The sequence below is a fragment of the Lissotriton vulgaris genome, chromosome 12 (genome assembly GCF_964263255.1).
Source record: "Lissotriton vulgaris chromosome 12, aLisVul1.2, whole genome shotgun sequence".
Lineage (NCBI taxonomy): Eukaryota > Metazoa > Chordata > Amphibia > Caudata > Salamandridae > Lissotriton > Lissotriton vulgaris.
The window spans coordinates 743,534,727-743,561,811 of record NC_141700.1 but is presented as its reverse complement, the minus strand read 5'-3'; the positions used below and the strand labels follow the sequence as shown (position 1 = coordinate 743,561,811).

Here is a 27,085-nt window from a genome sequence, read left to right as displayed (position 1 = left end):
TATAAAACTGTTTATTTGTTCACGAAATATTTTAAATCGTTTTAATAATTATATTATGTTTATCGTACATTACATAAATGTATTTCTCTTAAAATAATTTTTATCTCTTATTACCGTTCACAATGTTAACAAAAAAACGAATCAACCTTACATATTATGTTCTAAGTGTAACTAAATTAATGTATACTACTATATTAATTAATACAATATTTAAACAGTTTTTGGAAATATTACGCTAATAATATGTTAACCTAAAACATTTTAGCAAATCGTTTTAAATAACTTACTGTTGTATGAAATAGAAATGCTTCTACGTTCGCTTTCGATGATATATATGTCAAGAGGTCAGAGGGTCAGGTTTTCACGTCTGATTACTCTGCTAGTTGATAATCAACTGTTTTCAAAATGGTGGGATACGTCTATTTATAACTTTTCTTAATTAGCATTATATTTGTCCTAAATTATATTGTTTTCTATCATTTTTTGGGGGGATTCATTTCATGAGGAAACCTATAATTTAAATTGTTTTATTTAAAAGTAAGCTTCTCAAACTTTCGTTCCGTTTTAGCATCCATTTTGAATGTCTTGTTGACATTGAAGGGCATGGAAATAGTAGATGGACATTATTTTTCATTGCTGTGTTTAAAATGGCGCTAATTTGTTCGTAAGGTCATTATTTTTTTCCATCGAGTATTGAAAACTCTTATTTTTTCTTGATATCCTAAAATTATATATATATTCTTCTGCGTTGTTACGGAATTCCATGGTATACAGTATTATTTTTAGTACTCGGGTATTAATTTATTAATGTTCTAAATCGGTATCGTATTATTATTATAATTTTTGGACCCGTTTTTAAATATACTTAGCCACCCCTAACCTCTATTTTCCCTGTAAGCCGTACTAGGTATTATTTAATAAAATGTAATGATATATTTTTTTGTGTGTCATTATAGTATTCGATGTTAAATAGTATTATTTTTAATATTCAGGTATTAATTTATTAAATAATTAAATCTGTTTTTTAATACTCGGGTATTAATTTATTAAATCGGAATCGTAAGATTATAGTAGTTTTTTGACCCGTTTTTTAATACACTTACCCACCCAAAACCCCTAATTTCCCTGCATCCCATGCCAGATTTTAGATTTCAAAAAAATATATATTATATGTAATGGTATGCGTTGTAATAAAATGCGTTGTAATAGTACTTTTTAATCAGTAACACTATTTTACGATGTAATAGAATGCGTTGTAAAAAATCGCGTTGTAATAACATTTGCGTTGTAAAAAATGCTATGTAAAAGCATGCGTTGTAATAACATGCGTTGTAGTGACACCAATCCGTGTTGCAGAAGCCTGTAACGCTGGTACCATGCCCTCTGCATGTCAGAGACGCTAACACAGGTTCACTGTGTATTTCATGCTATCAGACTGTTTTGTGCAGATAAATACCACAAGTCAAAACACTTACAGAGTCAATAAAAAATAACCCAAGCAATGTCAAGAGTGTTGCTATAGAAGGCAAATGCCATTGCTGAATCGATGTTAAAATACAGTTATAAGCATGTAAAAGAAGCAATCACGTCTTATGCAAATCACTTACTGCAGCCAGGTGTGACAATGATCAGGGCAATAATAGGCACAAGACCATTCGAACAGCTTTCCTGCACTTACAATGTTGCTGTAGGCGCTGCGTCATTTTTCCTGTGAGGGAAAGTTTTCATTTAAGATATCTGTGCAGTAACTGCTCTGTGTGAGGGAAGGAGACTGGGCTTGTGGCTCTGTTTCACATCCTTCTGAGAGGACTCTGCACTGGTGCGTTGTTGCATCTCTTCTGTATGAGTAATGATCCCAGCGCTGTTACTGTCCAGTGCCAAGACTGTACTATTACACATGTGAGGGGAGTTGAAGTGTTGCTGCCTGAGCTCTGCATGCCTGAGATAAGTGAGCAGTGAAGCAATGCTTTCAGTACCTGCCCCATTACTAAGAGAAGCTTGCACTGATGCAGTCTTGCTGCAAAGTGTTTGTGTGCGCCGGGAGCATGCAGAATGTGTGTTTGTTTCTTATAAAACATGGGGGAAACATTTCCAAAGGACAAATGCTAAAACAAGGACATCATTTAGGGGTCACCAGGGGTCGCAGCTGTGACCCCTGCCTTGCTCTCTGTGACCCTGGAAACTGCCTTTGAGATCCTTGGCCTCAGATGTGGCAAAATCACCATTGCCAAGAAGTCAAGGGCATATGCCCCCTCACCATACATTTTTTTTATATTGCCTGAGACCTCTTGATTAATCCATGTCTATTCAGCGAGTGTCGGCTTCTTATTGTTTCATGAACTTTTGCCCATTCCTATTAACACACATTTATCTTTTATTAGGATTAATGATCCATCACCTTACACAATTGAAAAATGCATATATACAAAAGCTCAAATGATCATCCATGATAATGAATTATCTAATATACAAGATGCGAGGAACATTTAGGAAGCAGAAAACAAATTCATGGTTAGATATCACGACATCCCCCCACCAGTCCGGCTTTTGTTCTCGATGAGGAGCTTGGATTGGGGAATATTTCTGACCTTATTGCTGTTGTGCTCCTGCTGCGTTGGTTGAGAATTTGGTACAGTCCCACCACTACCATAAACCAACTTGTCATAGTGGACTGTACTGCACACATGGGACCCTATGTATTGTCATATAGATATATATATAGCCTGTATGCAGTGTTAAGTTAGCATGAGCTTTTTAGGAGCTTAAAAGCCATTTTACCTTTCTGCTGCTTTTGCACATGACACATAGCTGTTGCTTTAGCTTTGAGCCTAGTAGAATGTTTTTGATTCATGTGAGAATAATATGTTGTTACACTGATATCAGCCTTGCTTGGCGAGCTGTGTCTGTACAGTGAGTGCAGAAACCTTAAAGGATATCTCAACACAGTGGTTGTTGTGAGCACTGATCTTCACACGTTCCTAGACATAACATACATGCAGCTGCAGCCAAGTTCTGGCTTTAGGCGCGTTTTATATTGCTTTGCCCAAGAGCATACAAACACACTTGATGGTGCTTCGCATGCAGAAGAGCTGGTTGCTGATGATGTGATCCCTTACCACTAGGATCTTGAGGTATGGGGCCGCTCTGCTAAAACCCAAAGAGACCTTCTTAGATATAATATAATATACTAGCTAGGGAGGGTGAGAATTAGGTTTTGTTAAACCCTATTCATTTTAGAATAATACCATGCTGTCACCGTTTGTGTTCTATGGACTAGTGACTATGCTGATTACTTTGTTTCTTATAATATGTTTGCTTGTATTAGCTAAGATACTGCGCTTGAGAACACTGCATTAGTGAAGAAACATTTCAAATATGCTTGGGTCCTCTTTTACTCCTTGTTCTGGATTGAAATGATTGTATAACGAAAGAGTGTTCATGTGTTCCTCGTTACCTGAGGTGTACTAAGTCCATGTTCTGGTTTGTCTAAGCATTGGGAGTTTATGATAAGCAATGAGACACTGATTGCTAGTCTGGTAGGGGATTTTTGGGTACTAAGGTGAGTTTTGGCACACCCTAATTCACTGAGGTTCCAAGCCTCTATGCACAGTTCTGTCTGAGCACGGACTCCCTGCGACAGTATCTCCTGTACCCCAATCCCAGGCCTTTAGACCCAGCAGCTATCAGGGATATCAAATAAGTGTTTTTCACCAAGCAGCAGGCGCTCAGGGAAGGTAAGGAATTAGCCAAGCCTCCTGTGAGAAGGTATATCACATTGAGGCTGAGCTCACAGGTACAGTCTTACTTGTCACTGGTTACTAACGTGCACCATCGGTTCTTGCTAACCAGATTCTGATTGTTTATGGTACCTTGTTTATTAGCCTTTCCTAAAGGCTACACGAAACCCGGTGCTTTAAAGCCAGGTCCCTGTGACAACTTCTCTGAAGAGAATATTCTATATTTTATCTTTTCCTGTGATTGTTATGACCCACTGCGCAAAATGTAATACCTGCATTACTATACTTACAAATGCTTTCCTCTTCCAAGGTCTGCTTTGGGGTTGCAAGCTTTTTTGCAGGGACCTTGAGACTTAGGAACAGATTATCTACACAGTAGCTAGGCTGTATTTTCCCAATGTGTTCTGGGGATCATATGTACCATTCTGTCCCTGTCTCTGTAATTATCCAGCCCATTCACCAAGCTAAAGTCTCATTACTTTTGCACTTTACCTGTTGAATTATACTTCTATTATGGCACTCATCGTTGTTTCTTAATAATGAGTTTTTATTTCTATTTGTCTGTATAACTAGTCCTACCTATATTCATCTGCATGATTCATATTTTAAAATGTACATGTAGAATCTTGTTAAGTTATTGTAATTTTCTTAAATGTTTAAATGTCTGCTTTTATGGCGTTTAATGGCAGAATAAAGTATTTTTGACCTGACATGAATTATCTAAAAGAAAATACTTGTGTCATTTTACTAGGTATCTTTACATTAGAGACCACCACATATGCATTGTCTAGTGTGTGACAAAAAAAGCACTACACAATAATGACAAATTTACATGAACATCACATAGACAAAATGTACAACATGAATTTAATGCAATATTTCTTCATGCTATACTGTGGTGGCTTATGATTCACAAACTTAATTGTCCAAAATATATAATTGCATGTTATATTCTTTGTGAAGTAGTGTCCAACAAAAACCACTGAAGATTAAATATTTCAAATAACTCAGGACATCTTGTAACCCTCAGAGTTAAGGACCTAAAAGTACCATGTGGCCCTCAGTGGTCGAAGTTCCTCCTTTAGTTCTTAGATTTATCAATTTTGATACTCTTAACTCTGAGGGTTACAACATGTCCCAAGGTATTTGAAACGAATATGTGATGTTATTCCGCAAACCAACATCCCGCATACCATCACTCCGTAATTTTTATAACGCTGGACTATTACTCCGCAAAGACATAATTTCTAAAACTTTTACAATGCATACGACTTTATCACGCATGCCATTATAACGCAAATCCATGTGTGGTAAAGTCATATACATTGTAAAAGTACATTATTAAAACATCAAATATATGTTTGTATATATGTGTGTATATAAATATTATTAAATACCATTCATACATTTACAACAAATTTCGTTGTAAATGTATGCACGGTAAAAGCATATAAAATGTAATGCCATGTGTTATAATGGCATTGCGGAGTCACGGTACTTTCGTAATGAAAGTATGCGGTGTAATGGTATGCGGAAAGAAAGTTGCGGAATAATGGGTGTTTACCATTTGATATTCAGCACAGAAAAGGGGTGAGGGTCATATAGGTTTAGACTCTACACCCCTAACCCCCAGAAGTCTCAAATGTACATACACAAAGGGGGTGTATAGAGTAGACCACACAAGCAAAACACAAAACCTAAATACCCCAATCAGGCAAATTGCTCTGTTTGGAAAAACTGCCCTCACTCACTTACCGAAGTACGTGACATGCTTCATCATTGGGCCTGCTTACAATACGCCCTGGTGTACCCACACTCAGGGCGGAGCATAAGGGAGGGGAAAAATAATAAATTCCACTTAACAGGACGTACAACCAGAGTAATTCAACATAGGACAACACATAACATGAATAGCTGAATTTTCCTGACAATATTCTTTTTGTGGAGAAGGTTTTTAAATGTCACACACTAAGTCCTATGTGGGTGCCCAAAAAACATTTATGAATCTGGTGCTGAATTTCCTTAAGTCATATTTAAAACAAGAGCCCACTGCTCCCAAACACTATTTTATCACAATTGCACAATATGGAACCATAATTTGAGGTTCACTGCAAGTCAATATGTTTATTTGCTTTGCTTTTGTACGTTTTGGTTTTTAATGCTAACTGATTTTCCCTGCTTTCGCCTCACTGACTATCACTTACTTAATTTGTTAAAAGATTAAATAAATTAAATAAAGAACTGCTAGTGTCCAAGGTGTTGCCCAGGAGGTCACTGTGGCTTGCACTGCAAACTGGACCTAGGATGGCTTAAAGATGCTGGTATTAATGCTCCTTGGTATAAGGTATAAATGATACTAGTCAAAACCACTTTAATTTAAGTATTGTTTTTCAGGTTGCTTAGTTTAGAAGTATCGTTGGAATTATGCATGACAGATTTATGCAGATTCATAGTATATAGTGGGTAATATTACATCTTTTTGAGGAGATAGTGCAATTATGTTGATGTTTGTGAATTTGGGATTACTTGTTGAGGAATTATTATTGAGTGGTATATTGTTTGTCATGTAAGTGGAGACTGATTTGGACAGTAAACTGAGTCAATTTGTGCAGTGTTGTTTATGCATTTTGGATTATTGAGCAAAGAATTGTGATTGAGGGGTATATTGGCTGCCAGAAACACATTTGATGAATGTATCTGCAAGAGCCCTGAAGAAGCGGTAGGGTGCCACAAAACATGTGTAGGCTAAGAGTCTGCGTTTGTTAAAATTCACTTGGTTTCTCCTCATCATAGAAATTAAAATGACTTGTTGTGGACAGGATCTGGGCTTGTACTCAAATCATTGTGTTCTTGATTGTAAATAGATTCTTTCTTGGCTCATATTTTAATCAATAAAATGAGCCACTATGTACACATGAGTCCAGATTGAAGAAGGTTGAGCTTTTGATTGTAAATATTAAATGAGCACGCTTAACAAATTAAAATGCTGATTTATATATGAGTAGATGAATAATAAATAGGTATATGTCATTTGCAGTTGTGATTTTCTGGTGGTCAGTGAATATCATAGGGTAGGCATATGATTGGAAGTTTAAGGAATTTATTGCTCCCCCTACTTTGAATGTGCCCCATACTAAGTATCACTATCCTACAAATGTGACAATCTGGACAATTGCAACCCACCCAAAGCAATACAAATGTCTGGAAGCACAATAATCATTTTTAAAGTGTATTTAATTATTAAATTGAAGTGCTCTGTTCAACGGTATACAGACAGTGGTACCACGCGGTGAACTGTCATAACCAAGTCCCAGTCTATTGAATTAAGTGCCAATGTCGAGCACTGGCAGACACCTGCACGTAGGTGCATATTTATGAAATTGAGGCACAATGCACTGTAGCAAGTCACCTTGCTGCTCTGCATCACTAGGAGAGGGCAGGAATGCACTTTGTTTAAGCCATACGATGCACTCCTGACTTTTCTATCTTCACTGGCACACAATGGACTGCCTAACACCAATGCGGGCACCGTTGCACCATGGTGCAAAGGTTCCAGTGTTGCATTCAGGACTGTTTTTGTGCAGGAAGGGCCCACAAATTCACATATCAACTTTATTCAGAGATGTATAGGTTTGGTTCTATGATATGGTTCATAAAATTCATAATGCATTGTTAAATTAAACGTTTTGGGGTGGCTACTTTGCTGTGCCTGATCAGCTGAGCTAACTAATAAGCCTCTTTCAGGAAAAAAGGAATAAAGTACATTAACAGGTTGACCTCACAATTCGCTCAAGCTTCACCTATTTCTTCTTAAGTTTTGTCTATGAGGTTTTTGAGAATAGTTTCTTCCCAAACATGCATAACTTACCACTAACCTAAGGAATAGTTTTATGTGTATGGAATTCCCCAAGAAAGGACACGTAAGACTGTTTTCAATCTCCTCGGTTTGCTTATTTCATAAGCAGGCATAAAATACCATAGTTTAGAATTAGAAAATGTACACATTCTTTTTAAATTACCCTTAGAAAGCCTTTCTGTTCTCAATTCAAATATTATGTCCTTTATGTCTAAATTCCTCCATGAAAATTGGATTGAATTGGTGCTCCTCAAACTTTCTGCAACAGGTGTATCCTGGCTTTCCAACGGTAATTTGTGTGTTACGGTATGAGTGTAGCATGTATATCTCCCTTCATAAATATGAGGCAATATACCCTAGCATACTATACTCTTATTTATAGGTATAAGTCAGTGACAAGTCAAGAAATGTTCTTTGTAAATAATGTCCTATGTGCATTTGACTATCTACCAGACTCTGCTGGCCACTTCAAACCTATGCCTTCCAGGGATGTCAAACTGAACTTTTATGTGAAAATCAACTCTTACTTGCCAACAATGGAAATCCAAGATATTAGCACAAGTTCCCTGATTAAAGGGTCCGGCCCCCAGACTGCAGGAATTCAGAACATGTAAAGCCACTGAAATGGCATACACTGCCCTGTAGACGTTGTAGGTGACTCTGGGGCTGGTGACATCATTGTAGAACCCATCAACTGTGTCCAGCTTCTCAGCTCCAGTGCAGAAATTTGTGGTGATGTTCCAGGAGCCAATTGGTATTTCTGAAACGTGCCACTTGCAGCCAAAAGCTGCTTGCCAGAACTCCTGAATCAGAAGGTAATTGGGGAAATTTAAAGGATGGACATTGCTAAGGTATTCCTTAAAGCCTGGTATCTCTCTGCTGTGGATTGCAAAACCAATTGTGCCTGAGAGGATGTTCAGATACTTCTCCACAGACAGAAGTGGTGAAGTTGACCAAGCTTCACTGGCGATGAAGATCCTACCTGTTATATTTTGTCTCAGGATCTCATTCAGAATGGGCACCAGGTGAGAATCAAGCGCAAAGATGACAATGGCATTGGCTGTCGAGTTTTTAATCACTTGGACAATATGATATGCATTCCTGTCTGCTTCACTGAGGATGATTTTCTCGGAAAAAGATACGCAAACCCCAGCATTTTGAAGCTCTTCCTTTAATATTTGAACTCCAGTTTGACCATAATCATCATCTGCTGCAAGGACACCAACCCAAGTCCAATTAAAATGAATTACCAATTGGGCCAGCCCATGAAACTGAACAATATCGCTGGGGATGGTCCGGAAGAAAGAAGGGAACTGGTTCCGATCACTTAGAAGTGGAGTTGTGGAAAAATAGCTGATCTGCAAAAGCATAGAAGATTGTGGGCAAACTAGTAGATTGATTTACAGCAAAGCATAACAATGGAACATCATTCAATAGGTGGGGAACACTAATCACAATACCAAATTCTGAACAATGTTCTGTATTGTTTATTAATATATTGGAAACTTGCTATAGGAATACACAAATAAAGTCTCTAAACTAGCAGTGTCCCCAACTCCTAGTGCTGCACTTTTTCCTTACTATTTTTCACTACAATGTACAAGTGTACAAGTGTACACTACTTACATTTTAACCCTCTACAAGTGAAGTGTAATGTGTCCTTACAAACCTTAATAAAAACTACATTAAATAAAAGTGAAAGGCAGAGCATTCCCATTTTATGAAACAGTGCCATGAGGGGAAAACAGGCAAAAATATCTCACTCTCTGAGGTACCAAATACTTTGTCAACATCTTGAAATCCATATGAAAACCTGTCAAAAAAAAGTAATGGTCCTATATTTGTAGGAATGTGTAGGATTACCTTGTGCAATATTACCTTTTGTAAGATTTGCATTTTCTGTACAGAATGTAGGACCAGATGAATAAAACTTCTCAGCGGTCAGAAACTAATTCGGAGTTTGTGACTGAAAAAAAGTTGCAATGTACCAGTAATTATTGGTAACTTTCAACATTGGCAGGGCTTATATTGATAAACCAAATGCAGTAAGTGAGCAGGCATTGTAAGCACACACAATTTTACTTTGACAGTTATGTGATGGTTATGTCAATGTATTTAAAAAAAAAAAAAGAAATTGGGCACCTAACAGATACAATTTGCCAAAAAGATTTGCAAAAATGCCACCGGCTTTAAAAACAGTGATACGTAGTATTTATTAAACATTTTCTGGAGGGCTTCTAATCCTCTCTCTAACTAATGTTTTAACTCTGCCACTGACTCTCTCACTCACCAGCTAACTTTCTTTCAATATGTATCCTTCTCACCCTCCCTCTATATACCTCTTGCATTGCTTTTACCTCCCTGCCCTTTCAATATCTTTCAATTTCTCACATTTCCTATTTCTCGATTCCTATCACCCTCACTTCCTCTCTCTCTAAATCCTTCTTTCTCACTTCTCTCCTATAGCAATTGAATTTTGATTCTTGTTTCTCCAGCTTGTAAACAGTTTTTCATCCCCATTACACCCAAACTCTCATTCTTCTTCCTCCTCTCCTGTGGCCTCCGAGTAGGTAATGAGTATAAGAAACCACACTGCTGTGCTGCTGCTTGCCACCATTGAGAGAGAGAGAGAGACTGATCACACTTCCTTGCCGAGGTGAGAAGCGCATGGTAAATACCAGACCATAGTGATGGCATGCATGGAAGTCTTTTCAGCTTCTCAGGCTCAAAGGGGTGTAACATAGGCTGCAGTGGTACATTGGGTCCTCCAACCCTTTAAGGAGCCCTTTTGGATTTGGCCCTTTATGCAGGGTTTCACCCAGCTCGCATATTTAATTTACTTGTAAATTCCTAGTAAAGATGAATTCACTGAGCCCAGGGACAGTAAATTAAATGCCACTAATAGGCCTGCTGTGTTTATTGTGCCACCCACTTAAGAAGCCTTTGAAACATGTCAAAGGCCTGCCATTGCAGCCTATATGTGCAGTTCAAACCTGCCATTTCGACCTGGAAAAATACCTTTTAGGCCCAAACTCCCTTTTTTAATACATATAATTCAACCCCATAATAGGCCCTTAACACCCCAAAGGCAGGGTGACAGTATTTAAAAAATTGGAAATGCACTTTTAAGTTTTATAGATCCTGATAGTGAAAAATTCCTAAATTCATTTTTTTCACTACTGTGCGGCCTACCTCTCCAAAAGGATAATATTGGGAGCAGAGGAGATGTCTGGTTGGTGTCTAAAGAATTACATTTATAACCTTCTTTAATGGTATATTTGGATTTTAAATCACAAAGTTGTCATTTTCTTACCATTTAGTGTCTGCAGTCTGTATTCATTTGACTAGGTATTTATGCATTGCTCTTAGACACCGAGACACAGGGGGAATTGGTGTTGTCAGGATGGGGAATATTTGACTTAATGATGGGTAGGAGCTGTCACCTGCCACACTTGCACATCACAAAGCCTCTGCCTCAGAACATTTGCGAAGGGGTTGACACTAGTAATGTGTGCACCCAGGAAATCTGGGGCCAGGTCAAGAACATCCAAACACCTCTGGGGTTGGAGACCTCCAAAACTTTCTCCTGCTTTAATGCTTGCATCAGGTATAAATGTTTGACCCTCAAACCCAACTCTTTACTACACCTCTGGACGTGCAGAAAACTCAGAAGGACTGATGTACTGCTCTGCAAGAGTAACTGCTACTCTGCTGGCCTGCTTCCCGGCTACCTGAGTGAGAAGTACTGGACCTCCATCTTAGACCCAGGACCACCAAAGTGACTCCAAGGGCTAGTTACCGCCTCCCGATTAGAGCCTCAGAGACAGAAAAGGCTCCATCCCTTTTGAACCCAGAAGCTGGACTCTGCCTGCTGTGAGTCTTGCGCCTCCCCCCACCCCCCAAGTGGTGTCAATCTAGTCCTGGACCCTTGGAAAGGGGCCTGAAGGTGCTCTGTAAGCCCAGAAGCAGTCTCTTGGGCAGAACCAATGCAGCTTGATGCTTGTCTTTGCAGCCCTGCATCAGAACTGCCTGTGCACGATGAATTCCTGATGTAGGACCTTCCATCACAGCCCATAGCTTCTCAGAACTGTCACTGTACAAGGCATCCCTGACATAGGACTTCACATTGTAAGCCATCATCGATGGCATCATCGATGATGGCGCAGGACCTCGTATTGCAAGCTCCATATACGCCATCTGCAGAATGGCCTCTGCATGATGTATCTCTGATGCAGGACTTCACATCATCACATAGAGGTCCTCGGAAGTGCTGCTGGGTGGCACATCCTCAGCACTGGATCTTGCAACATTAAGATGCTTTGTTCAGCTGGCCAAACGTGGCCACAGTTAGCCTGAACTTGTGACTTTGTCCTGGTGCTTTGTACTTCCAAGCACTGTTTTCACTTAAATCATTAAAATTGCATATCTCTAGCTCTACTGATTGGAGTTTTTATCATTTTGGACTCAAATAATTAATTACATTTTACAATGCTGCTTTAAAAATTAGTGTGGGATGTTTCTTGTGTTTTGAATCCACTTTATTACGGTTAAAATTGCTACATAAATAGTTTACACATTTCCTCTAGGTTAAGCCTGATTGCTTCTGTGCCCAGCTACCAGAAAGTGGAGCACAGGTTAGATTGGGGTTTGGATAGGATTCTATGCTTAACAAATTTGATAGAAAAGCAGCTATTTTATGTGAGCAAAGTCAGAGTGTTGTTAGTGTTTTAGAGTGCTCTACACAGGAGCCAATCTCTTCCTAAACTTGGGAACTAACCAGAGTTCTCTGCTTCTTTCTTGCATAACTTATGTGGCACTATATGCCTGAAAGGGTATTGTTTTGACTTGTACTTGGTGCTTCCTTGTGTCTGGACACAGCTAAACCTCTCTGAAGGGCTACAATGATACATGTGTCAGGGGCTGTTTTCATTCATTCCAGGTTGGCTTTCACAGTATTTTAAAAAATCTAAAGCTGAAATACTGTGCTTGGAGTGTTAAAATGCTTTTGTCATTTTACTGTTCGTGTGAAATGCAATGTGCTAATCCTGTGCTTAAAACTTTGATAGAAAAGCAGACATTTGAGGTTTGCAAAATTCTGAGTAACGCTGGTGTTGTAAGGTGCTCTATACAGAAGCTGCTCTTAGTACCTACACACCCCCTCACACACCCATATGGCCACCTAGGCACCCAAACACAGCCACTCACAAATTACATGTTAAAAGTAGTGTCTCTCATTAATAATACACCTAGTATACTAATTAAACTTTTGTAGTAATTTAGTATATATGTTTAACACTCAGACATATTTAGAAAACACATACACTCACTGGATGATGTCATCAGTGATGTAATTTGAGATATCATCAGTGATGTCATTGACCATGTCGTCAGTGATGTAATATATGAGGTCATTAGCAGTGCAATAGGGGGGTGTAAGTTATGGTTTACTCAGGTAACTATTACTGCTGAATTTCCATGGTGTTTTGCGAGTGAAATCTGACCCTAACTACAATGTTCCTTTAACCTTTGGTCTTTTCAGTGAATTTGTACGGGGTTTTTAATTATATTTTCTAAATATACCCTCGTAACTTTCGTTTTTTAAGTGAATTTCTAAGGTTTTTTAAATTCTAAGTCCAAACTAGACTATCCCTTTAACCTTTGTTATTTTAAGTTAACTTCAGTATATATATATATATATATATATATATATATATATATATATATATATATATATATATATATAGGGTGATAATATTTTGCGAATGATACTACAGATCCCGTAAGAACTGGGGAAAAGTACACGGAAGTGAGCCCACCAGGGGGGGTGAATTGGATTTAAATGAAAAGAATTTTACTCTCTCGCAACACCTGCCCGGAACCGCCAGTGTTTGCCTGTGAAAAAGCGGCAAGGAGCCGCGAGACGCGTTGGGACTTTCTCAGTGAACTGAATATGCATGCTGGTTGTGCTGAAATAAAGGACTCTGTTGTCAATAACGGGGCCCGGCTTGTTCATTGAGTGCATCTCTAAGCAGAGGATAAAAGGAGTTGGATTACATTATACGGCCAGTCCTGGTCATGGAGACTGCACCGCCTATGAAAATGTAAAAGTCTGCTGCAAAGTACTGGATTTTTTGCAATAGCGGAATGGCAAGTTTTTAATGCTATTGAAACCAGGTGCTTATTCAATAACCCACTGGAGGGTAAAACAATTATGCACTAAATTGAGCGGACGGCAGAACCCACTGAAGGGCGATACTATTTTGCTACTGAAACCGGATGCTTATTCCGCGTGTTCGCGTAACTTTTGCGTGCTCAGAGATATTTTTGCTGTTTCACGGAACTTTGCGTAGCATGACTACGCAAATTCTGCACAACCGTATTTTATATATATATATATATATATATATATATATATATATATATATATATATATAAATATTTATTTCTATTTTCTAACTATAATTTTTTTTTAAGTGAAGTTCTAAGGTTTTTGAAATTCAATGTCCTAACTACAATGTCCCTTTAACCGATTGAGATCTCGTGCCAAAGGAGGTCAACAGACAAATGCTACTGGGCCAACCAAAAGCGGCGGGCCAGGAGAAATGTAGCAGGCGCAAAACAACCAAACGCGAATCAAGCAGCAAGGGGACGCTGGAAATCGAATCGGAAGCAGCTCCCCAAATGAACAAACAATCGATTATAAATCTGACTAAGGTTACCCTTTCCGCCAATGATGAAATGATCCTAGGCTTAGGATTATCTTACTGTGCACCCTCAAACTTTAACTATGTGGATACCAGAATGGACACTTATCGCTTCATAAGAAAGTTAAAATTGAACAAATTCTTTCTTTTGCAACCAAAGAAGAAAAAAACGATTGAAACATCAAAAAATACTTCCACATTATTAGCAGAAGATCCTATGGATTTTGATGAAATCTGGAGTTTACAGGGAGAAGGAGCGACAATAAGCGACCTACCTCTAATAGTTTCCAGTGAAGACCAAGCAGTCAACCAAACTCCATTCAAACCAAGATCAAAGTTCCAACCTATCTTGATTCATGACAATTTGGAGGTATATCATGACCTAATCATCAAGGACTTAAAACAACTCTATGCCAATACAAACAAAAAACAAAGAATTTTTGACAAGAAAAACCAATGCTACTACAACCTGATCAAAAAATTGGAACAGGAACAAGACATCATAGTCCGCCAAGCGGATAAAGGCGGGAACATCATTCTGTGGCCAAGAGATATGTATGTGGCAGAGGCAGAAAGTCAGCTTTTCGACTCTTCATGCTACAAAAAAAGCAACTTAACAACAATCAAAGCTGCTTGGAAAGATCAAAATTTGAAATTAATGGCATGGCGAAGTGCAAAATTACTGTCCAATGATGAATATAATTTTATGAAGAAAGAACATCCGGTTATACCAACTTTCTATTTGATACCGAAAGTTCACAAGGACATACATGTGCCACCTGGGAGACTGATTATTTCGGCAATCAATAGCGCAACAGAAAATATCTCTCGCTATATTGACTTTTTCCTCCAAGAATGGGTAAAAGGGTTGCAATCATATGTACAAGACACTGCAGACTTTATCAGAAAAATTGATGGTATTGTTTGGAATACTGACTATTTGCTTATGACATTAGATGTCACATCTCTATATACATCTATCAAACATTCTGATGGGGTACAGGCAGTTGAATTCTACTTGAACAAAAGACCAATGAACTTTTCGGCTCACAACAAAATGTTGCTAACTATGATCCAGTTGTGTTTAGAGAACAATTATTTCCTGTTTACTAATCAAATATATCAACAGGTTAGGGGTGTTGCAATGGGGGCCTGCTTCTCCCCCAGTCTAGCATGTCTTCACATGGGGCTGTGGGAGGAGCGGGTCCTGGGCAGCATCCTTAAACACATCACTCAAAATCATATGTTACTCTATTTAAGGTATATTGATGACCTGTTCATGGTCTGGAAAGGATCGCGTGAGCAGGCACAGGATTTTGTTAGAGAACTGAACAACAATGATTTAAATTTGAGTTTCACTGCAAATATAGATGCGAGATCAGTGGTGTTCCTGGACATGGAAGTATATATAAGAGACACAGGGATAGCCACTAGGTTACATAGGAAACCTACCGCAGGTAATACTATATTACATGCGTCCAGTGGGCATCCTTATCACTTGATTAGCAGCATTCCCTTTGGGGAGATGCTGCGCATCAAGCGTATAAGTAGCACAGATGAGGAATTCATCAAGTCTCAGAATGAGAGTAAGGTACGGTTTCTGTCGAGAGGCTATTCCTTGAATACTATCCAGAGAGCCATTAAGAGAGCAGCATCGATAACTAGGCAAGAAGCACTAGCAGTAAAAGAAAAATTGATTGTACAAACAACAGAGGACAAACAGATAAAACCGAGAGTTATTATAACTTACAGCAGACAGCATAAGGAGTTACGACATATATTTTATAAGAACTGGAACCTAATCACAGGAGATCCTGTGATAGGGAAATTTGTAATGAGTAGACCTGACATTACATTTAGGAAGTCTATTTCAATGGGAGATAGATTAATGAGTAACTTCCTTGAAAAACGAGTTTCAGACACTTGGGGTGCCATTGGAGGAGGATTTAAAAAGTGTACTGTTTGCAAGGCATGCAAAAATGGATGTAATAAGACAGAATATACGGGGCCTTTTAAAATCAAGCCCGTAAAAATCAAGAAACGCATGTCTTGCAGAACTGATTTTGCAGTATACATTCTACAATGCCCGTGTGATCTCCGCTATGTGGGGAGCACACGTTTGCCAGTACACAAGCGTGTACTGCAACACATTAGGGCTATTGTGGGAAAAGACCGGCATACCCAGTGGCTCGCCATTTTGAAAGTATACATAATAGTGATCCTTCGTCTTTGCTGTACTATGCTATTGATTGTGTAATGCCACTCAAAAGGGGAGGAGATAGAGATGCTCAACTTCGCCTATTGGAGACAAGATATATAATTGAGCTCGACAGTAAGGCCCCACGGGGCTTGAACGCGAGCGAAGATTTGTACACCTGTTAATAGATTTATTTACAGGGTGAACTTAGTGGTCATTACACTCTACATAATTGTTGTTTCCTTTTTTTATATTGGTTTCGCCATTTTTTGGAGTTGGGTCTCTATATGTGAAGGGAATTGAAATTTAAAGATGACAAAGAACTAAAGGCTTTTCCACCCGAAATTCCCTCTGATTTTCCCATGAAATTGTTTTTAAACCACTTATAAGAAATTTTGCACATCTTTGTTTAGATAATTTTGCACATTTATTTGCACTAGGTTATTAGGGAATTTTTTGGATGAGATTTATTATGTACGAAACTGGAGTCGATATATACTATGATGAATTAGGCCCCTTTATATGCATTTGATAGGGATTCACACCTTACCCATTTCCATATTCTTGAATATGGTGGATGGGTAATACAGGTGGATCTGTGACTAGAGATAAAGAATAGTCGCATAGTCTCAGGTAGAAACTAGTCATTATGGAGGATAACAAGTCTGTTAGATTTTTGTAGATCTAGAACACTTAATAGTAGGTCTTTTATTGTAAATAATGTACATATGGCAATGAATATGGATTGTTCTTATGTTTATTTATTTATATATACATATATGAGAGATGTACATACATATATATTTTTCTACATACTAATATTTAATCTAGAATTTATATTGTATAGTTTTGTAATTTGCGGGATGTTGCACAAATAATCTACAGTTATCACATCAATTTGACTATGTTTATGACTTGTTTCAGACTAGGATACTGGCCCTCAATTCTTCCTATAAATCACTATGGTTTTCAAACAGATCCAAATTGTGAAATGTACAAAAAATGTGCTGATCAACATGGGGTTAATGGTAAGGGTGGCTCTTACTTGTTTAGTACCGCCCACCATGTACTCTCCACTCCTTAAGTACCCTCTTCCATTACAAGCAATGTATCATGTGATCAAGCCTCCGGCTGGAGGCGAAACGCATCATGCGGGCTTGCTGGGCTACAAACTTTAAACTGAATTAAATCACTGCACTGGAATTCTTTTTGGGTCTGCCTTATTCGTTTTACCTGACAGTCTGGATTCGACTGTTGATGCTGTGTGAGCGGTATCGAGCGAAGTGAGAAGGATATATATATATATATATATATATATATATATATATATATATATATATATATATATATATATATAAATATTTATTTCTATTTTCTAACTATAATTTTTTTTTAAGTGAAGTTCTAAGGTTTTTGAAATTCAATGTCCTAACTACAATGTCCCTTTAACCTATGGTTTTTGTATTTCTGTTTTTTTTTAACTGCTAGGCGCATTTTCAGAGTGATGGACAAAGGGGGCAGGGCCTGTGACCAGCCCTTAGCAATCCCTCTGTGTGGGACTTACTGGAGATAACAGGAGGGATTTATATATATAATATTATTAATAATTATTATTTTTTATAGCACATCCTGCTGCATTTCTGCTGCAGTATAATCAACAAGATTTACTCATTTAATGACACACAAGAAGAACAAAAACAGGAAACTGCTCATGTTATGAGGTTAGTGAAGAAGAACTTACCTGAGGGTACCTGTAGAGACCCAGCAGCCGTGCGATGGGTATGGACCCCTTGGAGCCTCCATCCCCAACTATTCCTGCCAGGGGCCCAGCACTAAAGCAACAAAAGTTCACAATGTGCCTCTCCCGGCCTGTCAACATCCATAGGGTGCCCTGAAGGGCATGCCGGGGATCTGCACAAGAGTCGTAGATCTGATACCCTAAGGTGATGTTGGGCAGGAGGTTGGGGTTCCTGTTTATCTCCTCAATTGCAAACATCATGGCCTGTAGCCACTGATAATTCTGGAAGATAAATCTATAGATTGCATTTAAAAAGAGGTTATTTTAACATGAAAGACCTTGATTTTACATTGGCACAACTGCATGTTTCAAATTAACGGTGTAGTCTTTATTGTAGTTATAACTTACTTCGCTTTCTGAACCTTTTTCAAACACATTTCACTGCCTAAGACATTCAATAGAGAAGAGTAAGCAAACATTGGTGTAAAGAGACAGTAAACAGAACAATTTCAATTAACAAATATGAAAGTTGTTAATCCAATTATGTAATTTTCTACTAAACAGTAACTTTTTCAACAAATAGTGAACTAAGTCACGTGCATCCATCCAAAATCTCAACCAGAATCTTTCCAACTTTGCATAACATTGTTTTTAAAATGGCCATACCTCAATAATTGTTAGTGTGGACCTTCTCCTCCCACATTCAATTGTTTGCCTTTAGGTTTCTCCCAGTTTAATTCAGACCACATTATACCCATTGAAGAGAAAGTTGTAAAGGCATTATACAGCTCTCACCTCATGCTATATTCGGCATTAATTTTGCTCTCCCTTTTTATCGGCTTTCTGTTATCACGGTTATAATACTGTATTATGTGACATAACAATTTGGTACATGTGTTATAATTCCAACCAGTCAACACACAAGATAATAATTTACAGTCATTCCGTTAATTGTTTTTCACTGCCATTGTCACACATTAACTGAACAGTTCCTAATGGGTAATCTACAAAAATATTGACTCGGAAATATCAATCAATCAAAATCTATATTCGGTTTAGCAAAATAAGCCATAAGGATGTAAAAAAACATTATATCAATTACAAAAAACTACAATTTTGAAAATTATACAGATTTAAAAAAAGCAATGTTTACTCAATGAATATCCTAGATCACTTGCTCCTGAAATTCTTATAACCACACCCAGTTTTTGGAATAACAAACTTTCACAACTCACCTATCACTTTAATGGACATGAGGCGGATCACTTTTTGAATGTAACTAAAGAGTTGTCTGGTAGAGCCTTCGCAATTACAGAGAGCACTTTTGCCATTGAAATGGCTACTTCATTTACACAGATATACAGTTGAGGGCCCATTCCATTCTAATACACACTCTGATTTTGCATCTGCTATCAGTAAGGAAGTGTGTCCCGTCCATCGGTCCCTTTGAAACTATACCTTCTGCTTTTACTCTTGCTTCAGTCCCTGACAAGGTAGTGTTTAATCTTCCTCCTGCTGCTTGTCCTTACATGGCCATACTTCCTGGTGCCTCACCCCTGTCGAGGGGTTAGAGTGAATATGTGGAGAAACTGTTCAATAAATCCCTAAGGATATCTTAATGGTTAGAAGATGCGCTTGGATTGGGTCACGGACACCAGAAACAACTGGAGACCTTGGGGCATATTATCAAGAACAGGCAATAAAACTAACACCAGAACCTGGAATGCTATGGGAATTCACAAGGACATATTATCAAGCCCATTTTAGCGTGTAAAGTAATGTTTGGATCCAGTCCGCAGTCAGCCCCAAGGAGCACTATTACCCTGGTACCATGGGCTTCTTTTACAAACTGGAAAGGCACTATGTTAATAATGCAGAGCACCATGATACCGGAACCCGTAATCTCTGCAACAACTAGAATCAAGATTGCCAGCAGTGGCTGCCTTCCCACTTCCTTAGTACTCCTTAGTGCTCAAATCCCAGGCCTTTTGGAAATGACCCACCAGGTTTTTGCAGCAGATCTGCTGCCCTTTTCCCTATATCAACGTCCAGCAAATGTAATGTCCTTTCTTCAATTGAGTAACTTACCAGTGTAAACAATTGAAATCTTTTCCTAGACCCAGTATCTATGGCTTCTTCTGTTTCCTTAACTGGAACCCACGATAATTTACTTACAGGCTGTAGATTTTCTTTATTAAGTTTGAATGTTGTGGCGTTAAGAAAAAACCCTAATAACCCGTTTGGTGTTCATTCATTAGTAAATATGATATTGTAGCCATGCAGGAGACCTGGGCCACCTCTCCAGCTACTATAGATGGTTATGCCTGTTATACAGAACAAGCAATTGCTTCCTCAAGGGGGGGGAGTGGGGGTGGTGATGCAGTCTGGATCTGTTCAGATCTTTGTATTGATGTTAAACCCATCGATACTGAATCTAGACAATGCAACCCTCGTATGCGCTGTGAGCAGATTTTAATGCTAAACTGGGTGACCATATTTTAAGAGTTGGTCTTCGATCAGTGATGCTGAGGTAGCAACCCAAGTCAACCTAGTGGAAGCATTCTTTGAGTGTGGAGTCCAACCGCCCACTTATAGAGGCCATGGTCAGTCCTCTAATATTAACTATATATTTCTGTCTAGAAACTTTTACCCTATATTTAATAGCGGGGTTGTCCAATCAGTATGGGGTGATCATAATGCACTTTCCATTGTGGGATTCCCTCCCCTAAATAGGTCTCGCCCTCACCAGTAAGTATACCAGTTAACCACTCTTGTGACAGCCATAGGCTGGTTTGGAGACTCAGTACTCCCTGTGTTGCCTTAGCATCTCTCCTTAACTTGCACCAAGGCTCTACTGAGCCATTTTTTTGTATCTTGGACTTGAACTAACTCATTGGGAGCAATCTCTGCTTTTTCAGTTCAGGTATAACATGGTAGTCATCTTTTGTGCTTTACTGGCTCTTGTTTTAATTTGGGGAGTTCTGTAACACACTGCCCGTGTGATAACCTCTCTGAACAATACTTGTTACATTCTTTTGGCCTCATTTATGAGGCTGTGCGTCACTTTTACGCCGCCGGTGCGTCACTTTTTGTGACGCACCAGTGGCGTAAAAAATGCGCCTTGTTGTGCCATATTTGCAAAGTGATGCATCTTGGTAGATGCGTCACTTTGTAAACCCCTGCGCCACATTATACCTGCGCCAGGTATAATGTAGGCAAGGGGGGGCGTTTTGACGCAAGAAAGGGTCATGAAAGTGACGCAGTGAAATCTATAAGATTTCAGTGCGCCACTTCTAGGACACAAATGCGTCAATTTCTTACGCAGGCGCTTTCACATGGGGCTTGCCCCATGTGAAAGGACAGATTGCTGGACTTGCGTCACTTTTGTGACACACTCCAGCAATGCGTCAATTTTGCGCCATACAGATACATCAGAAATACTGAGGTATCTGTAACTCCTTGCGCCATTATGCGTCATACTGTAAATATGACGCATCATTGGTGTCGCAAGGAGGGCGCAGTGAAAAGTGACGCATCGCTGTTTTCACGCAACGATGCGTCACTTTTCTTAAATGAGGCCCTTCGTTTTTTGCGCCTATTACAAACATGCATGCATGCACTTTCTCAAGCTGCCGTTAAAATCCAGGTCATTGCAGGCGCAATGAAGCATTGCAAAACTTGCAATAGCTAAACACCTCAATAATCTGCTTTAGAATGTGCTCTTTTTTAAAAGCTGCTATCAGAGCCAAGAGAAAGATGGAGGGCTAATTTTTTGCTCAAGGTTATGATGAATTATTTTATCATGTTTGGTATGCCTGGTTTGTGTGATTCTTTTTTCATCTGCTCAATGTTTTTATTGTTGATTTGAGTGGTTTTAACTTGCATACCTTAATCATTCACATGAGTACGCCATGTATTTATCTCCGTTTTCCAATATTAATTGACAAAGTATCTTGCTGCACCACCGATTTTTTGATTATATTGATGTTTGAACTGTGGTCTTTTTTTCAAATCATGCTGTTTTAGTCTGTTGTGCAATATTTTATTTTCTCCGTGTCTTTTATGGCCTGTTTGGCCAATTAAAAAATTATTGAATGTGTGCAAGTATATTGTTGCATCTGGGTTTCTAAATAGCCTAATCCAATATAACACCACCTTTATTTCAGCCAGTTCTGAAGTAGGTGTGATGCCAAGTTCCATAGAGTTTGCCAGCAGTGAAGTATCTGACCCCAGTCATAACATGGACCATAAGAAATTATTCCCAGCAATTTGTAGTGTATGTAAATGACCAGTTGTATGACTTTGCCCTGCCTTCATCCACCAGGCACGTTTTTACATCAGAGATTCAACAACGCATACCAATACCACGCATTTGCATTAACTCACATGTGATACACCTTCACCACGCAATCTATTCCCATGCATACTTTAACCATGCTTTTACTGAAAAATCCTGTCGCAGTTTAACACTTTCACCTACTTCCCAAAAAGTATATGTAACTTGTTTAGCAAATTACATGTGTCGTTTACAGGTTTGGTACTGTTTTAAAGACCCCACCAAAACCCCCGTTTTAATTATCCGTAAAAATATTTAAAGCGTGTCACTTAGAGAAACCTACTGCTCAAATGTGTGGTAAAGTTTTGCATTGTAAAGACTTACGTGACAACAATCTTTACGATGTAAAAAATGTGTGGTAAATGCTTGGAGTAAAGGCTGTTTCCCAAATTTCCATACACTCAGAGCTCAGCCCCATACAGTGCTTCAGCTACTGTTTTCTATTTCTAATTTTTTAGAATGTGTTTCCATTGAAATGGTCACTACATTTACACAGATATACAGTACCATTCCAATCCACACTCTGATTTTGCATCTGCTATCAGTAAGGAAGTGTGCCCGTCGGTCCCTTTGGAACTGTACCCTCTGCTTGTACTCTTGCTTCAGTCCCTGACCGGAGTGTATTGGACACCTGCCGACACCTGGGGCCTCATTTATGAGAAATGACGCATCGCTGCGTGAAAGCAGCGATGCGTCACTTCTCAGTGCGCACTCCTTGCGACATTCCTGGTGCGTTAATGTATGACGCATCATGTCGCAAGGAATTACAGATACGTTAGTATTTCTGATGTATCTGTAAGGGCAAAAGTGACGTATTGCTGGAGTGTGTCACAAAAGTTACGCAACTCCAGCAATGCATCCTTTCACATGGGGCAAGCCCCATCTGAAAGGGCCTGCGTCAGTCTTACGCCTGCTGCGAGGCAGGCGCAAGATTTTGACGCAACGGTGTCCTAAAAGCGACACAGTGAAATCTCATAGATTTCACTGCGTCACTTCTACGACCCTTCCTTGCGTCAATACGCCCCCACTGCATACATTAGACCTAGCGCATGTACAATGTGGCGCAGGGGTTTACAAAGTGACGCATCTAACTAGATGCGTCAGTTTGTAAATATGGCTCAACAAGGCGCATTTTTTATGCCACTGGTGCGTCACAACAGGGGACGTTTTTGATTAACTGACCTTAGTCTTTTTACAATTAATTATCATCTCCTTCTTAATGCAGGAAGCCAAGAATCTCCCCACTAACTTATGAATTGCATTTTTCATTCGTGTGAATAAGACTGCGTCATCGGCAATGAAAAGGATCAGAACCTTACGACCAGCAATTGTTCGAACTCCAAGCGGGGTTTCCATTATGAAGCCAACAACAATATTTTTTTTAAAACTAAAAAGCAGGTAAGCTAGGACACAGCCCTGCCTCACACAAATTCCAATTGGGAATGTTTCACTAAATTCTCCTGCAGTGGCGGCTGGTATTTGAAGGCGGTGGGAGGTAGGGGAGGGAAGGGAATGAAATACAAAAATACACTCTTACCTGTCTTCTGCTGCTGCCGCCCGCTGTCACCTCCTTTCGGTCTCTTCCCCGCTTCCAGGGTTGGAAGCAGGATGCCCCACCTCACTGCAGCGTCGTGATTGGTCTGAGCGCCGTGGATTGGTGCTCAGCCAGAAATGTGAGGCTGGACATGTTCTCCATGCAGGCTGTTCTGTAGCCTGCATGGAGAACATGCAAAGTGTGCATGAATTTTTGGCTGGCACCAGAGGGACGGCCAAGCATTGATGCTCAGTTTAGGGAGTGTAAACCAATCCTCCCCTCCCCTGCTCTGTCAGCAGAGCAGCCGAGCCCATCCCACTCGCAAAGCTACAGCAGCAAACAGAAAAAATACAATGATAATACCTTAGAGTTGTTATCGTTTTATGTTTTCTTTAGTGACACTGTTTGATAGCAGTAGGGCTACGCTCCTCCACCTTAGCCGAAGAGCGGCCAATGCCCATATCTAAGTCTTGCAGCTTTGCTGTTATGGAGTGCCAATATCACTCTTAAAATAGAGCCCTTTCCCACCAATTCTTATGGGACCAGATTTACAATTTTTTGTGCTGTGTTTGCATCACAGAAGTGACACAAACTACCGCAAAATGCTTTTACCACATTTTCTTTCCAGTAAAAAACTTGGCTTGAGCTGGAAAGTTGCCTAAAAGCACTGATTTGGGTTACTCAGTTGGGCATAACATGGGCATTACCATGCTACCACCCAAACGTTCTAAAGCAAAACCATGTCTACTAACAATAGCATCCAGGGTTTTGCGCCAAACAATAACACTTTAAAACAGGCATTATAAGGAGAAATACATTTCTTTCTACTTTCTTTTCCGACAATGTGTGGGTGCTACAGTGTACAGTGTAGTTTGTCTAGGCATAGTATTGTGTACTGGAATGTTGCCCATTCGGTACAAAATCTATGCTACACTCACACAGACAGCTTTGCACTATGAAGGTAAGGTGTGTGTGTGGCACTAAGCAGCCTGATTGGGCACTGGCATTATGGAATGGGGAGGAGAGTGACATATCTCTGTAGGTATGGCACTGTCCTTATCTTTCACTGTCATGCAACGCAGCACCGCAACACTGGGCGCTGTGCCACATTGTCTTACAGGGTTGTAATTCTGGCCCCTAGACTAGAGTTTGCCATAATCTTGTGCAAATAACAAGGTCAAAGACTGACTTCAAGTCAACAAACAATAAATATAAAGATATCCTTTTCTAGGACTGAATACTTGTAACAGGTCATACATAAGAGAATAGCTTGATCTATAGTTCTTACCTATGAGCTAAAGTCAGTCTTAACCTCGCATAGAATATTTACCTTATCTGTCCAACCTCTTAATCAGTTTAGTTTGACTTTGCCAAATATCTTACCAGCCCCGTCCAAAAGGGTGATTGTCTGATATGTATCCACAATACTCCTTCTCGTATAAGGGACTAAGGGCCATATGTATCATACTTCCGTTTTGCGAATTTTAAATAGCGAATCTTAAGGAATCGCTATTTAGAATTCGCAAAACGGTATGTATGTAGGTAATCTAGGAATTTTAGCGATTCCTTACTATTCTTTATTTGCGAATTCGCAAATTGCGAATTCGCAAATAAGGAATACTTCCCATTCATTTCTATGGGCCAGGAGGCCCATAGGAATGAAGGGGAAATTTGCTAATCGCAATTCGCTAATCGCAAATTGTGCGAATTTTCAAGGGTGCAGGGGGTGTCTCAAGAACACCCTGCTGCACCCCTGAAAATGACATGTGTGCGCATATGGCACACATACATGCCCTAAGGGCATGCATGTGCGTCACATGCCACAATGAAAAATGCCAATTTGTGCTTATTGAAAAGGAATCGCAATTTACCACCAACTTTCAGTTGGTGGTAAATTGCGATTCCTTAAACCAAATTCGCAAGAGAAAAAAGCTTCTTACATAGCAATTAAGGAATCGCTAAATTGCGATTCCTTAAATGCTATGGCAAAATAAGGAATCGCAAAATTTAGCAATTCCTTATTTTGCTACTTTTTCATACATTGCAAATGTGCAAAAATGGCCGTTTCCGATTCGCAAAGGCCGAAATTCGGCGAATTTCGGCCTTTGCGAATCGAAAATAGCTTCATACATATGGCCCTAAGATAGCAGAGCGTCAGGAGTGAGGAATGGTATTGTTGGACTTGGCCCTTTTTAAAGGGTCATCCCTGAACTTTTTACCTTCCCCCTGTATTTTTTCTGACCTGTTGTTGGCTGTTTTATGACTCTGGGCACATTTTCCACTGCTGACCAGTGCTAAAGTACATATGCTCCCTATTGTAAATTGTTGTAATGTTTTAGTGACTCCATGATTGGCTTATTTGATTTACTTGTCATACCCTAGTACAGTGCACCATGTGTGCCCAGGGTCTGTAGATCAAATGCTGCTAGTGGGCTTGCAGCACTGATTGGGCCACCCACAGAAGCAGCTTGTAAGTGTGTCTCAGGCCGGCCATTGCTGAGCATGTGTGCATTCTAGTACTGCCATGTCGACTTGGTAAGTGCACCCACTTACTAGTCCCTAAACCTTCCCATTTCTACATGTTAGACACCCCTAAGGTAGGCCCTATTGCAGGGTGCATTGTATGAGAAAGGTAGGACATGCCCTAAAGTTTGTGGCATGTTCTGATAGTGAATTACAGCAAAATTAGTTTTTCACTATTGCAAGGCTACCTGTCCCCATAGGCCAGATTGGGCAGTTTGATTATAGCATCTTATAATCCTAACTGACCAAGGGAACATGGTAGAGAAACAAATTTAGTATGCCTGACAAAATACATCTTTTAGTAAAATTGGTTTTAACGGTCTGTGTTTGAAAGTATCACTTTCAGAAAGTAGGTATTTTCTGACCTAAACATCCAGCCTGCTTATGCTAGGTTGTGTATTACATATCTGGTTTGTGAGTGACAGGGGCTGGGGTGGCTCCAGGAGGCAGGGTGAGTCAG

At 39.4% G+C, this 27,085-nt stretch overlaps 1 protein-coding gene across 1 annotated transcript in view; it reads right to left on the bottom strand.

Moving 5' to 3' along the window:
* LOC147678534 (extracellular calcium-sensing receptor-like) overlaps nt 1-27,085 on the bottom strand; it is an 80,253-nt gene that overhangs the window by 25,674 nt on the left and 27,494 nt on the right. The window contains exons 2-3 of the mRNA XM_086945678.1: nt 18,236-18,527; nt 8,121-8,951 (exon numbers count right to left, since the gene is read on the bottom strand). Coding sequence (XP_086801804.1) covers nt 8,121-8,951; nt 18,236-18,527 — 1,123 coding nt within the window. The remainder of the gene's footprint in view (nt 1-8,120; nt 8,952-18,235; nt 18,528-27,085) is intronic.